The following is a 19,722-nucleotide window of genomic DNA, read 5'->3' on the forward strand; positions in this document are numbered from 1 at the left end:
CCATGCCCACTCCTGGCTGTTGCAAAAATTAACCCTGTCTAGGCCAGAACCAGAACACTGGGATATTTTGGCTAGTTGTGAGCAGGAGGCACGGAAGCAGGAAGCAGCAACGGGATTTCTAAGCTGAAATTGGGCAATGCTGCTGGAAAAGGAACATTTACGATCATGGATATACTGTTAATTGCTCTTTGTATAAGAGTAATTGGTAAAATGCATGGGAGGGAAGTACTCAGTGTATAGCAAGAGTCTGAGATGCTTTTTTCGTGAAGTTACACTTATGTTCTTACTGCCTATATCTCTGTGGAGTTTGATCAACTTTTTCTGAACAGAAACTAGGCCTTACTTACTCCCTTAATAGCTTTGTGCCAAGATTCTCAACTGGACCCATCAGTGTCCTCACTGTGCCTTTCTGATTTTTTTTTTTCTTGTTCCTTGCTGAAAGGGTTTTGTTGACCCCACAGCCACAGTACTGATCTCTGTAATCCTGAGTTTCCTTAAACAGCCTTGCATTAATCTGCAGATAATTAACATCTCTCGTCACACCACTAACCCTCAAAACTGAAGCTGAAGCATCCCTCCTTCGCATACCTCTTGATCATGTTTTTACTTACCAGTTATCTTGGAGGTTATTCCACTCTTTGTTATGCTGGTTTAGTCGTCTTTCTTTTACATCCACAAGTTACAGTGATCTCTAAGTAGATGTTTTAGTGTAATTACATGTGAAAAGCATGCTACTTTTAGCTAAAAACGAGTTCCCAAAAGTATAAATGACTTCTTAAAAAGAATACCATCCCAATATGCCAAACTTAAGCCAACATGAATAATTATGCATTCTTTCTGCACCATTAACACAGGACTAACGAGTAGTATATCTGGCACTGCTTGTAAGTCAGGAGGCTGCATAGTAAGGATGCTCATAACTCACGTAACTGCAGTTTTTTGTTGCAGTCCCCTCCATCCCATCCTATTTCATCCCATCCATCCTCCCTCTGTAGTTAAATATATGATGGCTGGGGTCGAAGAGAGGAGAGTAGTGCCCATGCTTCTGTTTCTGCAAAAAGCAAGGACTGTATTGTCCAGAGTTTTGCTTATTATTTGATGCAGTATACTGTGTTTATTTTTGTTACATGTAAGCATTTATATGAAGATTAATTTGGCCATGCCTTTATAGATTAAGCATGTTCTGGAGCATGTTCTGTGATTAATTGGTATCCTGTTTTCCAGTTATTTTTCACTTTTCTATGGAAGTTTTAACCTCTTGCTTTTTCCACTGGTTTGCAATTCATATAAAAGAACATGTTTGAAAAAGACGTTTTTTCTTTAAATACTCACAGGAAACATTTCACCTATATGCTACTGTTTCCCATAATACGGTATGACAGCTTTATGCATGATTTCACTACAGTGGACCAAATCACTGGAAGAATTGAGAATATGACATTTACTTTTTGAGCATTTTTAGGGTAGTTCCAAGTGTGTTCAAGAACTGCAGATGACAAAGAATATGAAATTTTTGCTGTTTATCTGTTATCCCTAGACACCTTTGAAAAACTGCATTGTGAAATGAGTTTAATTCCACTCTGTAAACTGCTGCAGGATAATGTTTGCTGCATGTTTTTCTTTGTCCTGCATAGCCTTACATGTTCATGTGGGGATATAATGTGGATTAAAAAGGGCTTGCCTCAAATAAGATTGTGTGCTTCTGCAGTAACTATTTGGCCTGTTTCAAGCACAGAGCACCCAAGTCTCTTTGGAGCAATGGCTTCTGAAGGCTTTCTGAAGCGAATAATCCTATTACCAAGTTAATTTGAGTGCTCAGGCTACTTACAGCCCATGTTAGAGGGAACAGGAGGGGCATTGCTTTATAACCAAGAAATGCACTAGTGTCTTTACAGAGGATGCCATTCAGGTTGCCCCTGAACCTGTGCAGTGGAAAGAGGTCTTGTGGCTGGCAACCACAACCTGGAGGCAGAGAGGGCACTGAATTCTTGTTGTTCTGAAGTGGTGGGAGAACCCATGCTACCTTGTGGTGCCAGATTTGGAGTAGAGGGTGCTGAGAAGCAGCTGGCACTGGCCATGCTGCTCTCTTTGGTGGCAGACCTTCTGCAGTGCTGCTGTCTGGAATGTCCAGAACCATGGAGGCTGCCCAGCAGAGGTTGCTTGTGACTGAGCTGCCCCTGGAAGTAGCAGCTACTGCAGGTAGTGGGAATTTTAGGGGATACGTTGCTCTGTGTCTACTTTTCAGCCCATTCAGCATTTGCTCACATCTCATCCAAGCCGCGAAAGGAAATACGGGAGTGCTAAAGGCAGGATGGATATGTCACCCTAACTAACTCTGCTCACCTGTGGGGCATGCAGGGATCAGCGGGCTGCAGGGAGCACAGGCACCCAGGGACCAGCAATCCCCCTATGGGCTCTGCCAGTGATATGGTACTGAGGTGTTCACAAAATCAGTTAGGTTAGAAAAGGCCTTTGATATTGAGTCCAACCTATGACCAAACACTACCCTGCCAACTCGACCATGGTGGCTCTGAGTGCCACGTCCAGTCTTTCCTTAAACACCTCTAGGGTTGGGGACTCCACTACCTCCCTGGGCAGCCCATTCCAACATCTAATCACCATCTCTGTGAAGAAATTCTTCCTAATGTCCAACCTGAACCTCCCTAGGCACAGCTTTGAGACCATGCCTTCTCATCCTGTCGCTGGTTGCCTGGGAGAAGAGGCCAACCCCCACCTGGCTACAACCTCCTTTCATGTAGTTTTTAGGCAGCAATAACGTCACCCCTAAGCAACCCCCACTCCCTCAACCACACCTCCTAGGACATGCACTCCAGACCTTTCACCACCTTCGTTGCCCTTCTCCAGATTCACCCCTGAATTGAGGACCCAAAACTAAACACAGTATAAAAGGTGTGGCCTAACTAGTGCTGAGTAGAGGGGAAGAATCACTTCCCCCGTCCTGCTGCCATACTATTTCTGATACAGGCCAGGATGCCACTGGCCGCCTTGGTCACCTGGGCACACTGCTGTCTCGTGTTCAGCTGGCTGCTGACCAGCACCTCCAGGTCCTTTTCTGCTGGGCAGCTTTCCAGTCATTGCGCCCCCACCCCAGCCTATGCCACTGCATGGGTTTTTTTGTGGCCAAAGTGTAGAACCCAGCGCTTGGTCTTGCTGAACCCACTTGTCCCACTGATCCAGCCTGCCCAGGTCCCTCTGCCGATCCTTCCTACCCTACAACAGATCAACACTCCGACACAGCTCGGTGTCATCCGTGAATTTGCTAATGGTAGACTCAATCCCCTTATCCATGTCTTTCCCCACGTTTGAACAAAACAGGGGCTGCTCTTGCACTTTAAAACCACGGAGGCACCAACCCTCTCTCCCCGCCCGGCCCCCGCCTTCCCCCGCTCAGCGCCCGAGCCTCCCGCCCGCCGCGGCCGCTCCCCCCGCGTTGCCGGGCAGCGAGAGGGGCGGCGGAGCGGGGCAGGTGAGGGGCCGTGCCCAGGACTCCCCCGAGCCCCCGGGGCAGCACCGCCGGGGCGGGGGGCCCGGCCAGGATGGCTCGGCCGGGGCTGGTATCGCCGCGGCGGTGCCCGGGTGCGGGGTTGGGCTCCCGGTGCTCTCTCCCCCCAGCTCGGGGCTGGGGAGCGGCGGGTCCCCGCGGCGCGGCCAGGCCAGGCCAGCCTGGCTGCGGCTGCTTGTCGGCCTGGAACACTTGGGGCCGGTTTTGAGTGCGTGAAAGGAAAAAAAAAATTAGAAAACAAGAGCTAATAGGAGGTGAAAGAGTTGAGCTGAGCTTTGTGTTGAGGGAGAGTAAGCCCCCACCGTGCACCCGTGGTGCAGGGGCTGCCTGACCTGGCTGTGTGTATAGGTACAGGAGGTTCCCCTTAAACATCAAGAAACCCTTTTTCACTGTAAGGGTGACCAAGCACTGGCACAGGTTGCCCAGGGAGGTGTGGATGTGGTTCAAAACCCTCCTGGACATGGTTCTTGGCAATCTGTTCGCAGGTGGCCCAATTTGAGCAAGGGGTTAGACCAGGTAACAGGTAACCTGTAAGAGGTCCCTGCCAACCTCAACCCTTCTGTGAGAATCTATGATTAATGGCTTACTGTAGAAAAGCAGTTCTTGCACTGGTGTTTTGGTTTGGGTTTGTTGTTATTTTTTTTGTTGTTGTTCTTGTTTTGGGGGGTTTTTGGTTGTTTTTTTGTTTGTGTTTTGTTGGGGTTTTTCTTTTTGTTTGTTTGTTTGGGTTTTTTGTTTTGTTTTGTTTTCTGATTTTGTTTTTACTCTTTTATTTGACTGTTTCCTAAGGGGACATACACACACAAACACGTATATTCATTCCTTCCTCTAGTTTTTTGTGTTGTCCAGAAATCCTCAAAATTTTGCATTCAGCTTCAATTCCTTGGCTACAGCTGTGTTTCTGAATCATTACTGAACGTGTGTGATGTGTGACCAATACAGTAATTAAATGCTCTCTCTGGAGTCTGTCCCTGATGCAAATTTTCTGCGTTGGAGTGGGGAAGATGCTGTACTCTGTCTGCATTTCTCCAGAAATTAAGTTCTAAGTATGGTTTGATGCTCAAAGGAGCTGTGGGTCACAGCAGTCCCATTCCTCCATTACTGACTTATAATTTTTTTTTCCAATGCAGGAAAATTCACATGATAGGGAGAGAAAGCCACCTGCCAGGTAGTCTTATTTTTATCTTAAAATAATATAAAGGGATAGAGAACACTGTTACATTGATTCCTTTCTTGATGCTGTTGCTTTCACTGCTCTTCTCCTCTGCAAATAACCAATATGATTTCAGTTCTTGTTGCCAAATCAACTTAAATAGGTTATAGTTCGTCCTTGCAATGATGAGGAGAGATTTCCCACCAAATGTGCCCCATTTCAAGGAGTCAAGTACTATACAATAATCTATCTCTTTCCCTTCTTTTGGATCCTGGGTGACAGAACTCCTTGTAACAAAGGCGTTACATCCTGAACGAGACAAATGTACCTGTAGAACTGTATGAGCAAAATGCAGTGCGTGGTTGCAGCACAAGTGAATGTTTTGTTCGTTGCTGTAGTTTTTTTGTGTGAAGTCTGCCAGGAGCACAAATTAGCAACTTTTTGCTGCAACATTTTTGGAATACGTAAACACGGTAGAAACTTGGTCATCTGCATACTCTGGCTTCTATACAAAAATTACAAGATTCTCCTCAGTGTGCTGTCAGTCTAGCTAACTTTCACACTGGCATGTGTGGTGTGACTTGTCTGCACTGCCTGTTTTACAAATTTGTGTTGTGGTAGGTTTGAGGGGGAAAATCAGTTTAAAACTACCTAAAGATACCCATTAAAGTAGTAGTTCTCCTCCTCCAGAGCTGTGGTTGGTGTCCAATCTCCAGTGTTTTACTTGGTGTTGTCACTAAATAAAGTATTTTAGAGAAGTGCAGTGCTCATCTGACAGATGCAGACCCTTCTGTCACCTCTCCAGTAGCCCCAGCTGTCGGGTAGGACAGGAGGGAGTTTGGGGACAGGCACTGTTCACCCACAAGTGCACACACAGTTTTTCATTCGCATTCTGTATCTGTGAACTGCTGTTTTATTTCTTTCAGGTCCTTGTGACTGAACAGAAACCAACCATGCCTCTTCCAGAAACCATGTTTTGTGCTCAGCAGATCAAAATCCCCCCAGAGCTACCTGACATTCTGAAGCAATTTACTAAAGCTGCTATTAGGACTCAACCTCGTGATGTTCTGCAGTGGGCAGCTGCGTAAGTGTGATGTTCGAAGATGTCCCCTCCATGTGCAGGGGGACCTCTACCCCATGTATAGGGGGTAGAGCTCTCTTCAACAGAGAGCTGTACATGGGGACCCCCAAAATCTCACTGCTCCTCTTTACTGTACAGTGGAGCTGGATTTGAATATTAAATCAACGTGTATATGCCATACACTCTGCTTTATATTAATGTGGTAGGACAACCTTTTAAAAATAGTGCAGTACTTGATTTATTTTCTGCTTCCTTGAGGCTTTGGACTGGCTTATTCCTGGAATAGTTCGATTTCCATACAGGAAAATGCATCTTAATTTGGTTTTGTTATTACTTTTTCCATCTTAAAGACCAAACCTTTTTGGTTTGGTTTGGTTTGGTTTGTTTTTTTTCCTCTCATGTGAGATTTAATTCTTGAGATTTAAAGGCAACGTAGAAAATAACTTTCTAATTCTTAAGCTTGTTAGGTTTCTTCTTTTCCTTTCTGGGAAAAGTGCCTGAAAAGTTGCAACTTTGAAATTATAATCTATGTAATAAATATCTCACTAAAATGTTGATTTAAGATGTTTAAGGGTTTCTTCTTTAACTTTTTTTTTTTTCTTTTACCCTAACTGCCCACTATAATTTTTTCCTGTCTTGTGGTTTGTGTGGGCAAGCTCTTGAAAGGTATCTGTGAGATGTTCTCAGTTGGGGGGACTGGAAAATGTCTATACTGTGTTCATGAGGGAGGGGAGGCTGTTAACAAAGCCAGGCTGGGGTCTGGCTTGTCCATAAAAAAATAGAGAATCTGAAGCTGAATTGCTACAGCTGCAGTGTCAGAGAAAGGATTGGGACAATCTTAAAATGGCATAACATTTCTTAGGAACGTGATGGAGGTGGGGTGCTGCGTACCTCTGGGTGATGGATGTGCAGTGAGCTTGCCCCAGCTGTGTCAGAAGCAGCAGTCACCAGGTAGCTGGAGCTTGCTGGGGCATGGGGCTGGTGAAAGAAGGGCAGTGTGGCACTGCCACGGCCACACCACCGGCCAGACCCCAACACCTGCCTAGAGAGGAGCCTGCACAGATGGGTAGGTGGCTGCTGCTGATCACACACACCTCTGGTGAGCAGAGCAAGATCCGTGCCTGGGAGCCACACAAAGCAGAGCAAGGCTGTGATTTCACATGTGCTGCCAGTGTAGTAGGTTTGTCCTTGTGAATAAGCAGATGGGGAAATGGATCGGGCTGAAAAGTAGCCCAGGTGTTGTATCTACATACCCACCGTGCATCTCTTTCTACACAGTCACACCAATGCAGTGCTGCTTGCTGTGCATTTTGGCACAGCATGGGGTAGCCTGGTGGGTGACCAGAGCAGATGAGGCAGGATGAGTGGAGAAACTCCTAAATTACACCCATCACTACCTGAATGAAAACTGAGTTTTCCTTGCACAGTTCAGATTGCTGGCCAGTTATAGAAGAGGTGGTTGCTGTTGAGTCTGTGTCAGCCTTATAATCAAAAGAATGTGCATCTAATGCCCTTTCTGCTCTATTTTTAAATTTTATTTTGGAGCGGACAGAAATAGTAGAAATGTTGATGTGAGAGATGCAGCATTTTGGTTAGTATTTGAGGGGAATAGTAAAAAGATGAGCAGTCAGGTGCTCCTCAGTCAAATGGGAAAAGCCTGTGTTTGGTTTGGAAGCACACTGTGATGTTAATAAATCACTCTCTGCCAAGAAGAACTGAGTGTATTATGCACAAAATAAGTTAAATGCCTTAAGAATTATTAGAATGTCATAAAAAGGAATATGTAAAAGATTGTGGTTTCTGCTAGAAAGATGCTATCTGAGCACAGGGAGATGGGAATTATGCGTGTGGGCAGCTTGCTGAGTGCTGCCACTCCTGCTCAGGAGCTTGCAGGTTCTTTCACTGACCTGCAAGGGCATTCACTTCTGTGCGGTTTGTAATGGCCTTCGGCATTGAGATGTGTTGCTCTTCCCATTCACTCAGGTATTTTTCAGCCTTGTCAAAGGGGGAGCCCCTTCCTGTGAAGGAGAGGATTGAAATGCCTTCAGCAACAGGAGAAACAGGTGGTAGTTTGACTCCTGGACTCCTCAAAGTCTTGCACAAAAAGGTACAAACTGGCCTTTATCAAATGCACAATGCTACTGAGGAATGCTGATGTGTTGGAGCTGGTTGGGTAGCCTATCTTCAAATATTTGATGTATTTTGGGGAACTACTCTGTTCTTTGATTCATTCTAGTTTTCAGAGTTCTTATTGTGGTACCATGATTTTGTTTAAAGCTTTCTCCCAAAGGCATGGTGACTGTTGCAGAACTAAAGGAAAAATGGAAGCACTTGTGTTTGCCAGAAGAGCAGCTGAAAGCTATCCTGCAACTGGACAATTTTGGCGAGGAGGTAGAATGGATGAAGATTCTGGCACTTGGGTGCAGCGTGCTTGGTGGGGTATGTTCACAACAGGAGCCCTTGTATCTAAACACAGATGGTTGTCTGTGATCATATATAAGGCCATAGAACAATTACTGCAAATGGATTTGGGAAATGGTGATTGCTGTTGCAGCAGCTGGCAAAGGGGCTTGCATCTTTACTTCTGTTCCCCATCAGATTTTAATCTGGGGAACTTAAACAGAAAGATGGCTAAGTCCTCAGCTGACTGGGATGGCACTAGAAGAGTAAGAATGTCTGCAGGGAGCTCGTACCATGAGAGAGAAGATGATAGAGGAATGATGCGGATGGCATCAGTGTAAATGTCCATGGAGGAGAACTGGAGGGAGAAATTAAAGCACTAATTTTTAATTGATTGTGTAGTCAATTAAATTTTCACAGCAGCAGTTAATGTTACTAAATCTACATTTAATTCTTTTAATGTCAGTAATAATATCTCAGCAGAGCATTTCAAGAAAATGGAATACTATAAAATGCACTAAGGTGATGTTCTTATAAACTATAATACTTCTAGTGATTTCTACAGAAGGGAAGAGGAGGTATTAAAAAGAAAATACACACAAAATAATATTTTGTGATTGTTGCAATATCTGAAAACCCTGAATGTTTACCTGGCCTTGCAATGCAATTGTGCAAGTATATTTATCTTTATTTATTTATTTCAACTGTGTATTTCTTCATTCCAGTCTCCTTCCCAACATGATCTTGTAGTTTGGGCTCTTTTCTTCATTTAAAAATAGTAACAGCAACATTACTTATCTAAAAAAAAGAAGCAACCAACCAACCAAAAAAACTGAGTAATGGAAGCATCATTCTGATGGAGCTAGACATCCACGTTATCATTCTTTTGGATATTAAGTGAATTATTTGATTTCAGGACTACATAACAAAACCTAAACTTTATTTTCCTAAACTAGAGAGGAAGACACACACAAGAAATTTTCATTCACTTCCCACAGCTGTAAATTGTGGCCATAGTTGAACAGGGTCACAGCTGAAATACAAGATTAGACAAGTGTGAAATTCTTAAGAGCACCAGTTTGAACTATCTTTTTACAAAGTAAACACTGATGTGTTTTTACAGCCTTGGGGAAATGACCACAGAGGTAGCCTATTAAATAGTCTTTCAAAGGTGGCAAAATGGATGTGAATAATTTTACTGTGTTGTGAGAGAGAGACGGGGCAGAAAGGGCAGTAGAGAGGTAGCAAAATGCAGAAGGTAAACTCTGCCATCACAGAGGCAGCTGCCTCTCCTTCCACAGAGAGGCCTCCCAGGAGATGAAATACGTTAGGTAAAACTGTTAAAGGATTATAAAATTACACTTCTCTGACCTGTATTCTAGATCTTAAACAGATACTGCATTTAAGTATTCCTAGTCTACTGTTAGAAAATACTATCTTTTTACATAGTCATTGCTTGCTTTGACTGAACTGAAATGTTCTTTAAATGCTTTTTGCCTCAATGCTTTTTCTACTAACTACTAAAATAGAACTTGCATACAGATAGAGGAAACAGTAAATATCAGCTAAAATATTATCTAAAAATTATATAATATAATGTCTCAATAAAAATCATCAAACCCATGTTCATTTTCTGGGGCTTGTAGATTTGTCTGTCATAACTGCTGCTGAAAATTCATTTAGAACCATTGAGATAATAAAGATACACATATACACACATATGTCTATCACTAGATATGGTGATGTTCAAGCTCTTACAGTAGCAGAATAGAGCAATTTGCCCATGTTGGAGAGAGTGATCATATTACCCCATGCAATCTTTAAACATCACAGGACTCTGGTATTTTTTACTACTGTTTCTAGTTGAACCTCGTTATTGTTTCTACCCTTAGACCTGCACTTGAGGGTAACTTTGGGGTTTAAAGCTAGATAATGATGATAACACCTTAATCTCATTTACCCTCACTTTCAGTGTCTAACAGTGTAGATTTTGTTATAGTATGCAAAGGATATTCATGGCTCTGATACTTTTCGTCTCATTTCTTGACTTAACCCCCTGCAGTCCTTACTGAGTTCAATGAAACATGCCTGCGAAATCTTAACAAGTGAGCCAGAAGGTGGAGCAGCTCCAATTCCCTTTGAAACATTCTCCTTCCTTTATTTGTATTTGGCCAGTATTGACGGAGAGATACCAAAAGATGAAACTGAAACATTCCTCCAAAAAATTAAAGAAGAAGCGTAAGTAGAAATCTGTGCATGGAATTTTAATGTATCGATCACCTCTGGATTCTCCATAAACCTTTTATTTCAGGTGAATAGTCTGTCTTCTGGCAGACATGGCATAGCCATGATGTCAGGAATAAGTATTGAGTAAGATTATATCAAAAAGTGTACATAGTTATTTTTTGTCAGCTTCATTGTTTGAACTGTTAAAAGATAAGTTGTTATTTATCCATCTTTCTCTGAAATACTGAAGTAGCTGTCTGGTGGTGTAATTTTCCTTGTAGAATGCAATTAAATACAGGCATGTATCAGCTGTATATTACTGGTTCTGGAACCAGCAGCATCTTATGGGCTGCTCTTTTGATTTAATATAGGTCATAAACCGGAGAGGGAGAGATTGGCAGGTCTCTTCTTTTATTCATAGTCACACATGGGTCACACAATATACACTTGAACCAATTTAAAAGGATCCATAGGAGGCTTGTCCTCCAAGTGCTACCCTACATATCAGGTTTGCGTACAGATGCTTACTCTTCCTACTATCTATCTGGAACTGGTCTTTCTGTGCCTGGTGGGCTGACCTTTGCTGAATGCCAGTTGCCCTCCAAAGCCACTCTGTCACTCTGCTCCTCAGCTGAACAGAGAAGAGAAAATATATGGAAGGCTTCTGGGTCAAGGTATGGGCAGGGAGACATCACTCAGCAGTCATTGTCACAGGCAAAACAGACTTGACTTGGAGAAATCAGTTTAATTTATTATCAATCAAATCAGAGGAGGATAATAAGAAATAAAAATTAGCCTTAAAACACCTTCCCCAATCCTTCCTTTCTTCCTCTTCAAATTCACTCCCTTTTTTCTTTCCCAGCTGCACAGGGGAATGGGAATGGAGACTGTGGTCAATTCATTGCGCATTGTCTCTGCTCCTTCCTCCTCAGGGGGTGGATTTGTCACACACCTCCCTGGCTCCAGTGTGGGGTCCTCCCATGGGAGACAGTCCTCCAGGAACTTCTCCAACTTGAATCCTTCCCATGGGCTGCAGTTCTTCACAAACTGCTCTAGCATAGAGTCCCTTTCATGGGATGCAGTCCTTCAGGAACAGGCTGTCCTAGTGTGGGTCCCCCATGGGATTGCAAGTCTGGCAAACCTGCTCCAGCATGGGCTCTTCTCTCCACGGTGATACAGATCTTGCCAGGAGCCTGCTCCAGTGTGAGCTTCCCATGGGGTCACCATCTCCCTCAGGCATCCACCTGCTCTGGTGTGTCCTCTGTGGTCAGCAGGTGGATTTCTGCTCCCCTGTGGACCTCCATGGGCTGCAGGGGCACAGCTGCCTCACCATGGTCTGAGCAACGGGCTGCAGGGGAATCTGTGCTCCAGTGCCTAGACCACCTTCGTCTCCTCCTTCCTCACTGGCTTTGGTGTCTGCAGGGCTGTTGCTCTCACTCCCACTCTTCTCCAGCTGCAGTTGCAGTTTTTTTCCTCCCCTTCTTAAACACAGAACCCCAGATGAACTACCACCACTGCTGTTGAGCTCGGCCCTGGCCAGTAGCAGGTCTGACTTGGAGCTGGCTGGCATTGGCTCAAACAGGGGAGAAGCCTCTGTCAGAAGCTCACAGAAGCAACCACTGTAGTCCCTGCCTCCACCTCCCCAAAAAACCCCCTTGCCCCACAAACCCAGTACACTTAAGATTGCTATCAGCTCCACGTACATGGGAGCTCCAAAACATGAGCATACAAATGACCTGTTTCATTATTAGTTACCAGACTGACAGTTTTTAGTAAGAACGACTTTTTAATCACACCACTTTTGCTTGCAGTTCATATAACCCTAAATTGTATCTTGTCCAGCACTCTAGGATTTACCATGTTAAAGTGCCGTTCTAAAACACTTGGTTTATTCCTTTCCAGGGACAAACAATCTGGCATGGTGCTGATCAGACACTTTCTGCCACCGACCTTCATATTTTATTAATCAACCCTTCTCTTCAGCATGAGGTGAGAGGGAATAAAAAAAGGAATAAATAAGTTCAAGAAAAGAATTTGTGTTCAAAGTACCATAATTTGCACATTCCAGTACAACAGGATCCTCTTCTCTGGCAATTCCTTTTCTTTGTCCCACTCTTGAAATGGCCCCTCAGGGGATGTTAATTGAATACAAGGTTATATTGTTCTCCTGCCTCACAAATACCAACTAGACCTGGGGACCATCCCTTCACTTACCTGCTTATATTGAACAAAAGTTATTTTGTTATGGATCTCCCCCCTGATACTTTGTAAGTGATTGTAAGAAAAGAAGTAAATCACAGAATTAAATTTAGAGAAGACTGGACAACTATAATTGGAGTGTTTCTCATTATGCTTCTGGTAGCACTGACTTTTGACTCTTACATAAATACAGCTGGTCTTTTGACTATCTTGTTTGAATAAGCAGCCCTTATTTAAATAAACTGTTTTACCAAGCCCTACTGAAAAAGAACTTAATGAGAACCCTGTGGCTGAGCTGCTAAACAAAACCACCTCAAGATCTGCAAAGGTTCCGTATTGTTTTCCCTCTAATTAGGACCCTTTCAGAACTTATGTATCTTTTTTCATTCTTAGATGAACTTGTCTAATTAAGAATCTGTTTTAAAATATGTCTTGTTTTCTGACATGAAAAGCTACTGCATTTGTCATGTAGGCAAGGAATGCCTGACACAGGGTTGTTTGGTTTTGGGTTGAATTGCTGTATAGAAGCCTAAATCCATCAGAACTCTAGACCATGTATTTAGTGACAGATAATTACACTTAACTGCAGAAATACCTGATGTATGAAACAGGATATTAGTGGCTACAATAAAACTGGAGAGATTCCCTTCGAATGAGAAGGCCAAAACCAAGAGCACAAGGACTGCCTCTCCTGGGACCTTGATAAAACAGAAAAAAAAATGTAGGAAAGATGGACTTGCAAACTTGTTTTTATAGCTGCTTACTTCTTTGAGGCAAAAAGCTTGGTTAATGGTGAATGACCTTGCTGAAGTAGAGTGTGTGAGGAATTAACAGAATTGCACACCCTTAATATGTACGTTAATACATGTATATATGGCTTAAGTCTGTTTTATCAACTTCTATCACTACCATTTGTAGACACCTCTTAGTTATTGCTGGAAGGAAATGGGTATGCCCCTGGTGTTTGAATATGGTACTCAGAAATATTTCAAGTGTCCTTGGTGCCTCCTCACTAGTTTCTGTGGAGAGCGATATTCTCATCATCTTTGCCAAATGACATTGATCCAAAATTTGTTTGAGTATGAGCTTGGGAACAGTAACTTTCACGTTATTGTCTACCACTAGCTGCAGTTGAAGATGTTTTAGTCTGTTGGAGAAGTCTGAAATATGCCCTCTGGTACGTGCTGTAATTAGGCATAAGTACTGTCTGTCTGGAACAGTGTTCCCAGAGGTAACAGTGTTAGGTAGGAGGGGAGCTCTCTTCATGCCTTTTATGTTTGTAACTGATCCTGGACTCTAGGGATTAACTCTGTTCTGTATGCACTATGGGCCAGGAAGGTCAATTAGTACAGCCTCTTACAGATTTTATTTTTCAGCCTTGTCAGACTAAACTCAAATACATGAAATGTCAATATAATTTATTAAAAGATGCATGAATGTTACAGATTTACACATTTTCTGCTATATACTGCTTCCATTCTGGCAAACCTTAACACTTCTTTGTCTCAAAGCACAGCCATGATGCAATATCAGCATCATGTGCACAGCATTACTGTCCTCAGCACAACGGCCGTAGCAACAGTTCTTATGCAAGTAATTTTTTGAACAGCTGGCAAACAAAATAATCAGGTTATTGCTTCTACTTTCTTCGTTTATGCCTGTGATACTTGTCTTCATCCCTGAAACAAAAGCACAAACATGGTGTGGGCTGTTAGGCTCAGAGGCTGGAGGGAAAAAAAACAACTTGTAAAATGGGAAGCTCTGCAGAACATGTAGTCATGTTCTCTGCTAATGAAAGAAAGTAAGCTACTTTAAGACAGTTTATTTCCCATGTTGCTTTAATCAAAGCCTTGTCATGCAATGCAGAGAGGCAGTTAGTTTAGGATGAATGACATCACAGTGTAATGAAGCCAGCTTTGATAGAAGCAATCATTGCCATCCATGCACTTATCTAACACCATTTACATGCTAGAGACAGTGCATTTCTTCTGCACAACAGCCCAAGTCTTTGCTTAAACAGGTTCTATACACCTACAGTCCTGCAGGTGTAAATATATCCTTGCTGATGGTATTAGAAGGTGTGGCCTAGATTTGTTTTCTTTTGCTTTAAAATACATTCAGAAATACTGAAGAGCGACCGCAGTTTAGAAGCACCTACCATAGAAAAGCTAGTCAACTGACTGTGTATACATATTAGTGAAACAAATAATCCTATTTAATAAGTTCCAGTGTGAACTAGAGCAGAAATTAGCATTAGACATGACAAGCACACTTAGCTGTGGATGAGGGACATACTGTCCATGTAACCATGTTGATGAAGGAGTAAAATAGTCTGTGACGGTACTGTATTACTCCTGCAACATGCTGTTGGAACTGCCACCTTTCACATGTGAGAGTAAATTCTGAAGTCTGGATCGCAGTTTGTGGTCTCACAGCATGTTTTGTTTAGTGTTAGTAGCCTCATGCACTGACTTGACATACTGTACATGAGGTTAACCTAGCTTGTTTACTGGACTAGATATTCTTGTTCTCTGTACTAAATTATCACAGACAGTGGTTGTGGCTGCCTGATTCAGAAGCAGGAGTCAGCTGTCCCTATTTATGCTCACCTCTCTCTTTTTCTCCGAGAGTCTCTGTCTTTGCCTCTTTCGTGACTCCTTCTTCGTTTACTTGGACTCCTGCTGGTGTCTCTCCTGTGTCTTGTGCATTCAGTATCCTTACTGCTTTCCCCAGACTGCTGAGAGTCCACTGAAGCTGATCGCCTGTCTTCCCTTCTGAAAAAAAGGTTATCGATTTTAGTCAATAACAATAGTTTCAGAGTCACTTTTGGTTTCAGTATAAGTTCTGTAATATAATGACCTAATAACAATGTAAGACAGAGGACATACCTTTTATTAAGCCTCTCTCTCACCCTTGGAAATACCGTTACCTCCCAAAAGAAGCCCAAAGTCTATGCTTTTATATATCCACATCTCAGCACATGATTTAATGTAGGTATTTTCTTACAAACACTGCCCCTCAGTCTTAACACCTCTGCTTATGAAACAACATAATGGAAGGGGTTCATTTTGTTTTGCTCTAAATCCTGAACTATTCAACTACCTGCCTCAAGCTGCTACCTGCAGTCAGAGAACCCAGCAGGCCCAGTCTCAGAGAGTCACAGAATCGTTAGTGGTGGAAGGGACCTCTGGAGATCATCCAGTCCAACCGCCCTGCCGAGGCAGGGTCAGCTAGAGCAAGTTACGCAAACAGTGGGTTTTGAGTGTCTCCAGAGAGGGAGACTCCAGGGAGACTCCTGGGAACCCTGTTCCAATACTCTGGCCACCCATTAACCTTCATTTTAATGTTGGAAAGAGTGTCACCTTTTAGTTTGTTTCAAAAACATTCTCATCTCAAAGATCTGCTGAAGAGGCACAAACAAATACACTCTCATTAGGCCATAATTTCATTTTTATTTCAGTGACAAATGTTTGAAAGAGTGTGCAGGGTTGCTTAACACAGGAAGAAATATGTATAGATTAAGCACTTTCAGTTAGCACAGCAACATTCACAGTGGTAAGAACTGTAAAGGCTTCCCACATTTAGGGGGAACATTATGGAAACCTTTACTCTGCAATATATCTACCACATCATTTCCTGTCATGTGGTAGAGAAGGGGAAGAAATTGTGTACTTTTATTTACAAGTGTCCTTTTGTACCCAGCTACTACATTTATACGCACTTGGATACAGAAGGAGCTTGGATTTACTTGGATTCATTTCCCAGCTCCACCAGAAATTACCTGTTCACCTGAATCACTTGCAACTTACTACTCCTGAAAGAAGAATACTTACTAATTTTTTCCCCATCCTTCCTGCAGGCAGAGCTTCTCAAGTAAGACTTACTAGAATTAGTATAAAATAAACTGTGTATGTCTCAGACAAGGCCGGTATGTGCTATTAGAAGAAGGTGGTAAAATCAAATTACAGGCTTCAATCTGCTCACATGCCCGAAGAATCCGTCAGCTCTGGCATACCTTCTTGAAGATTTCGACTTCCCTCCTTCACATATCTCTGCATTATCCAACCTGTTCTCCTCCTGCCACTGATTGCTGAGTTCTTCCATATGCACACCAATCACATCCCGAATCACCTGGAGATTAGGATACATTAAAAATGAACATGTCATGGTAGTGGCCTCAACTAGCAACTAGACAGAAAGTAACATCTCAAAAAATCCCAAAACACCCAAAAATCTTCCCCAAACCGTATACGTCAGATGTCTGAATGGAAAGTCTTATTTGCAGAAAGATGTTTCTGTATAAATTTAGATAGCATCATTTTATAATAGTCAAACATATCTTGCCGGCATTTTCACATTCAAAACTTGGCAGTTAGGAATGCTCCTGTTATTTGTAGCTTGCTGCAGCAAACCAAAATCCAAAAATATTCCTCTATAATTTGCAGCAATAATAAAGCAGGGTACAAGAAGTGGAGAGAGACACATACTCTTTGTCTTTGAAAGAGTATATAATTGTTTATGCTGATATACAATAAGCACTTTTGTGCAAAAAAGCCTTTATTTTCAGATCTCACCTCAGTGTAAGACTTCTTTGTTATATGAACATTCTTAGCCCTGTATGACTGCCGCCGCCTTTTGTAATCTCGCATTTCAGCCAGAATTTCAAGATGGGATTTGGGACCTTTCTGACTATCATCTAGAGAAATTGGAAGTAAAACAAATGGCCGTTAGCAGGACATGAGCAGGTCTGATACTTTCAGGAACATAAAATATATTGTGTTCTTTCTGAAGTTTCTCCAGCACTTAGGAACTATTATGAATTTCGCACAAACTTCCTCTCCAACCTTCATGCTAGCTTGTTTACATGACTAAAAAGACACCAAGCTAACACTGTTATGGGATCTCAGTCTCCTAACTGTGGCCCAATGGGTTTGCAATTTTGGCTTGCAGTTTGATCAAACGCCTACTAAATAAGGGTCAGGTTTTCCAGTATTACAATAAGAGCCAAAGACTGCAAAAGCCAGATTCTGAAAAACATTTACCCGTAGAGGACAAGCACCATCTCCTACCTTCCAGGCACACCAGGGCCCACAAAGTGACACAGTAATGCTGCATAGGTAGCTACAAACTGGCATGACTCAACAGGGATGAGAGGCCTCAGTGCAATACGCCCATTTGCATACTGCTCAAGAGCTCCACTTAGATGACAGCCAACCTTTCCCATTCTTTTACTCTTAAGTGATCTTTAATCTTGCCATCTCTTACAGCAAATACTGTTCTGAGCTGCACAGTAAGTTGGCAACATTAAACAACCCAAAGTCAGTTGCAGCAAGGACAGAAGATCCATCCACTGAGAGACGTGTGCAAAAGAGCAGAGCAATGAGGCTTTCCCAGAAAGAAAATATAAAGAACACCAAACTTGTGTTTTCTGATGCCAGGTCTTTGCTGTGGCTTTTAAGAACAGTATGCTTTCCACAAGAAAAACAGCACAGCCAATTTCTTCCAGCTTTCAACAAAACTCATCTAACTAGACAAACTGAAAGTCAAATTCAACAACAGATAGTTCTTCAAACCTTGGGTGATTTTCGCTGCTAAATCCACAAAGAGATCACTATCATTTTCCATTATTTGGGATCTAGATCTCTGTTTCTTTGTCTCCTCAACAACATAATCATAAAGAGCAAGGCGGTCAGCTTGAGTGAGGTCACAGATGAACCGCTTGTGATTTTGAGGAACTTCTACAGGCAGCAATGAGTAAGATCCTGGAGGTTGAACAGAAAGGTGTTATTAGTAAAAGAGCATAATTATACAGGAAAACACTGAGAACCTCAACAAACAATGCAGTGATCACCCATGCTGTTTTCATCCTTCCCCTATGTAAGAAATTTCAACCTTCTTAATTTGAAAGGATAAAAAACTGCTCAAAGGAAAAAGAAAGGCCCAAATCCCTCCCAAGGCCCACACAGGCTGTACAGCCCCTCTTGACTGCTTACACACATACAGGTTTTCATATGCCATGAAGGAATCATAGTAGATCAGATTAAAATGACATTCTGTATTGTCCCATCAGTTTCAGCTCTTGGCTTACAAGCTAAAGCAAGAGAGGCTGCAGCTCTAACTTTGTGGGCTTATTTTACTCCTAAAATATTGTACAAAGTACTAGCTGCAAAACACGTGTTCTGACAACAAGGATGACAAGTTCTAGGAGACTAGATAACTGACCATTGTGCAAATCAGTCTCATTCACACTGTCACCTTCTCTACAGAGCTCTTATATTAGACTGCTACAGGGATTTATAGTTTAAAGGGCAACAAAGGCACTTTCAAAGTGTTCCAGATTGGTTCAGATAACTAGCTTTAAAGTTATAAAAACACACTGCCTGCACACTCTTCTTTCCCTGAATGATCAGCCCAGTACTCTTCCCATTCCCCAGTTAAAACACATATCCCTCCAAACAAATAAATCCATTCTCAATCTGTTGCAACAGCAGCAAAGTGAACTCCCTAAAGATACAGGATGCAATATTCTAGAATATTGTCTGCAAAAAAGGCATTTTATTCAAAAACATTCAAATTTTCAGCAACCACTGACCTGACCTCCATAATCCTCCTCCCCACAACACAACTTTCTTCCTGCAAGGCAATATCCCATACCTCCAGGAAGACAGAAGAGCCACACATAAGATGGGATGTTTGCAGGAGCCTTTACAACAGCAAAACTAGTGCTTCTCTACATTATTCAGGTCTTAAGGGAAGCTGGACAGTCTTTCACATCCTGCTTTCACTAAAGACACCACAAAGAAGAGGAAGAGGAGCCACAATAACTCTACAAACAAACCTAAAATACATGATTTCATCATTACTATACTTGGAGCCTAAACCAGAACTGTTCTAATATGAAAAAATGGATTTAAACACAAAAAAAAATAGAATTCTGTTCTTAAAATGCACCGTTCTTACAGGGTCACTGAAGTCCATAAAAATGCCCCAAGTTATGTGCTTGTGATTTTACAAGAATTTCATGACTTTTGATTAGGACCAGTTTTGCTGTTCTACAATGTAGCTAAGCTAATGTTCTAATGAGGGTTAGAATTTAAAAAAAAAAAAAAAAAAAAAAAAAAAAAAAAAAAAAAAAAAAAA

General features: G+C 42.3%; 2 protein-coding genes across 8 annotated transcripts in view; one reads left to right on the top strand and one right to left on the bottom strand.

The window, feature by feature from the left end:
* Nucleotides 1-3,263: 3,263 nt before the first annotated feature.
* ROPN1L (rhophilin associated tail protein 1 like) lies at nucleotides 3,264-16,569 on the top strand. Of its 6 annotated transcripts, none has more exons than XM_027889040.1 (7): nucleotides 3,264-3,286; nucleotides 4,654-4,691; nucleotides 5,603-5,760; nucleotides 7,741-7,864; nucleotides 8,035-8,196; nucleotides 10,220-10,395; nucleotides 12,286-12,383. In XM_027889040.1, the coding sequence occupies exons 3-7, from the start codon at nucleotides 5,630-5,632 to the stop codon at nucleotides 12,347-12,349; spliced, it is 657 nt and encodes a 218-aa protein (XP_027744841.1). In that variant the 5' UTR covers nucleotides 3,264-3,286; nucleotides 4,654-4,691; nucleotides 5,603-5,629; the 3' UTR covers nucleotides 12,350-12,383. The 6 variants fall into 6 exon arrangements, with proteins under 6 accessions (XP_027744841.1, XP_027744843.1, XP_027744838.1 ...); XM_027889042.1 differs by lacking the exons at nucleotides 3,264-3,286; nucleotides 12,286-12,383 and adding exons at nucleotides 3,424-3,487; nucleotides 16,442-16,569; XM_027889037.1 differs by lacking the exon at nucleotides 3,264-3,286 and adding an exon at nucleotides 3,424-3,487.
* SNRNP48 (small nuclear ribonucleoprotein U11/U12 subunit 48) overlaps nucleotides 13,980-19,722 on the bottom strand; it is a 7,941-nt gene continuing 2,198 nt past the window's right edge. Inside the window, exons 5-9 of one of the 2 annotated variants that reach the window (XM_027889035.1) lie at nucleotides 18,156-18,344; nucleotides 17,157-17,278; nucleotides 16,598-16,713; nucleotides 15,192-15,353; nucleotides 13,980-14,261 (exon numbers count right to left, since the gene is read on the bottom strand). In XM_027889035.1, the coding sequence (XP_027744836.1) occupies nucleotides 14,222-14,261; nucleotides 15,192-15,353; nucleotides 16,598-16,713; nucleotides 17,157-17,278; nucleotides 18,156-18,344 (629 nt within the window). In that variant the 3' untranslated portion in view covers nucleotides 13,980-14,221. Of the gene's footprint in view, nucleotides 14,262-15,191; nucleotides 15,357-16,597; nucleotides 16,714-17,156; nucleotides 17,279-18,155; nucleotides 18,345-19,722 lie in introns of both variants that reach the window. The other variant, XM_027889034.1, reaches the window with a different exon arrangement.

Source organism: Empidonax traillii, unplaced genomic scaffold (genome assembly GCF_003031625.1).
Source record: "Empidonax traillii isolate 1590-97213 ecotype Southwest subspecies unplaced genomic scaffold, ASM303162v1 scaffold249:size1902748, whole genome shotgun sequence".
In the NCBI taxonomy this organism is placed as follows: Eukaryota; Metazoa; Chordata; class Aves; order Passeriformes; family Tyrannidae; genus Empidonax; species Empidonax traillii.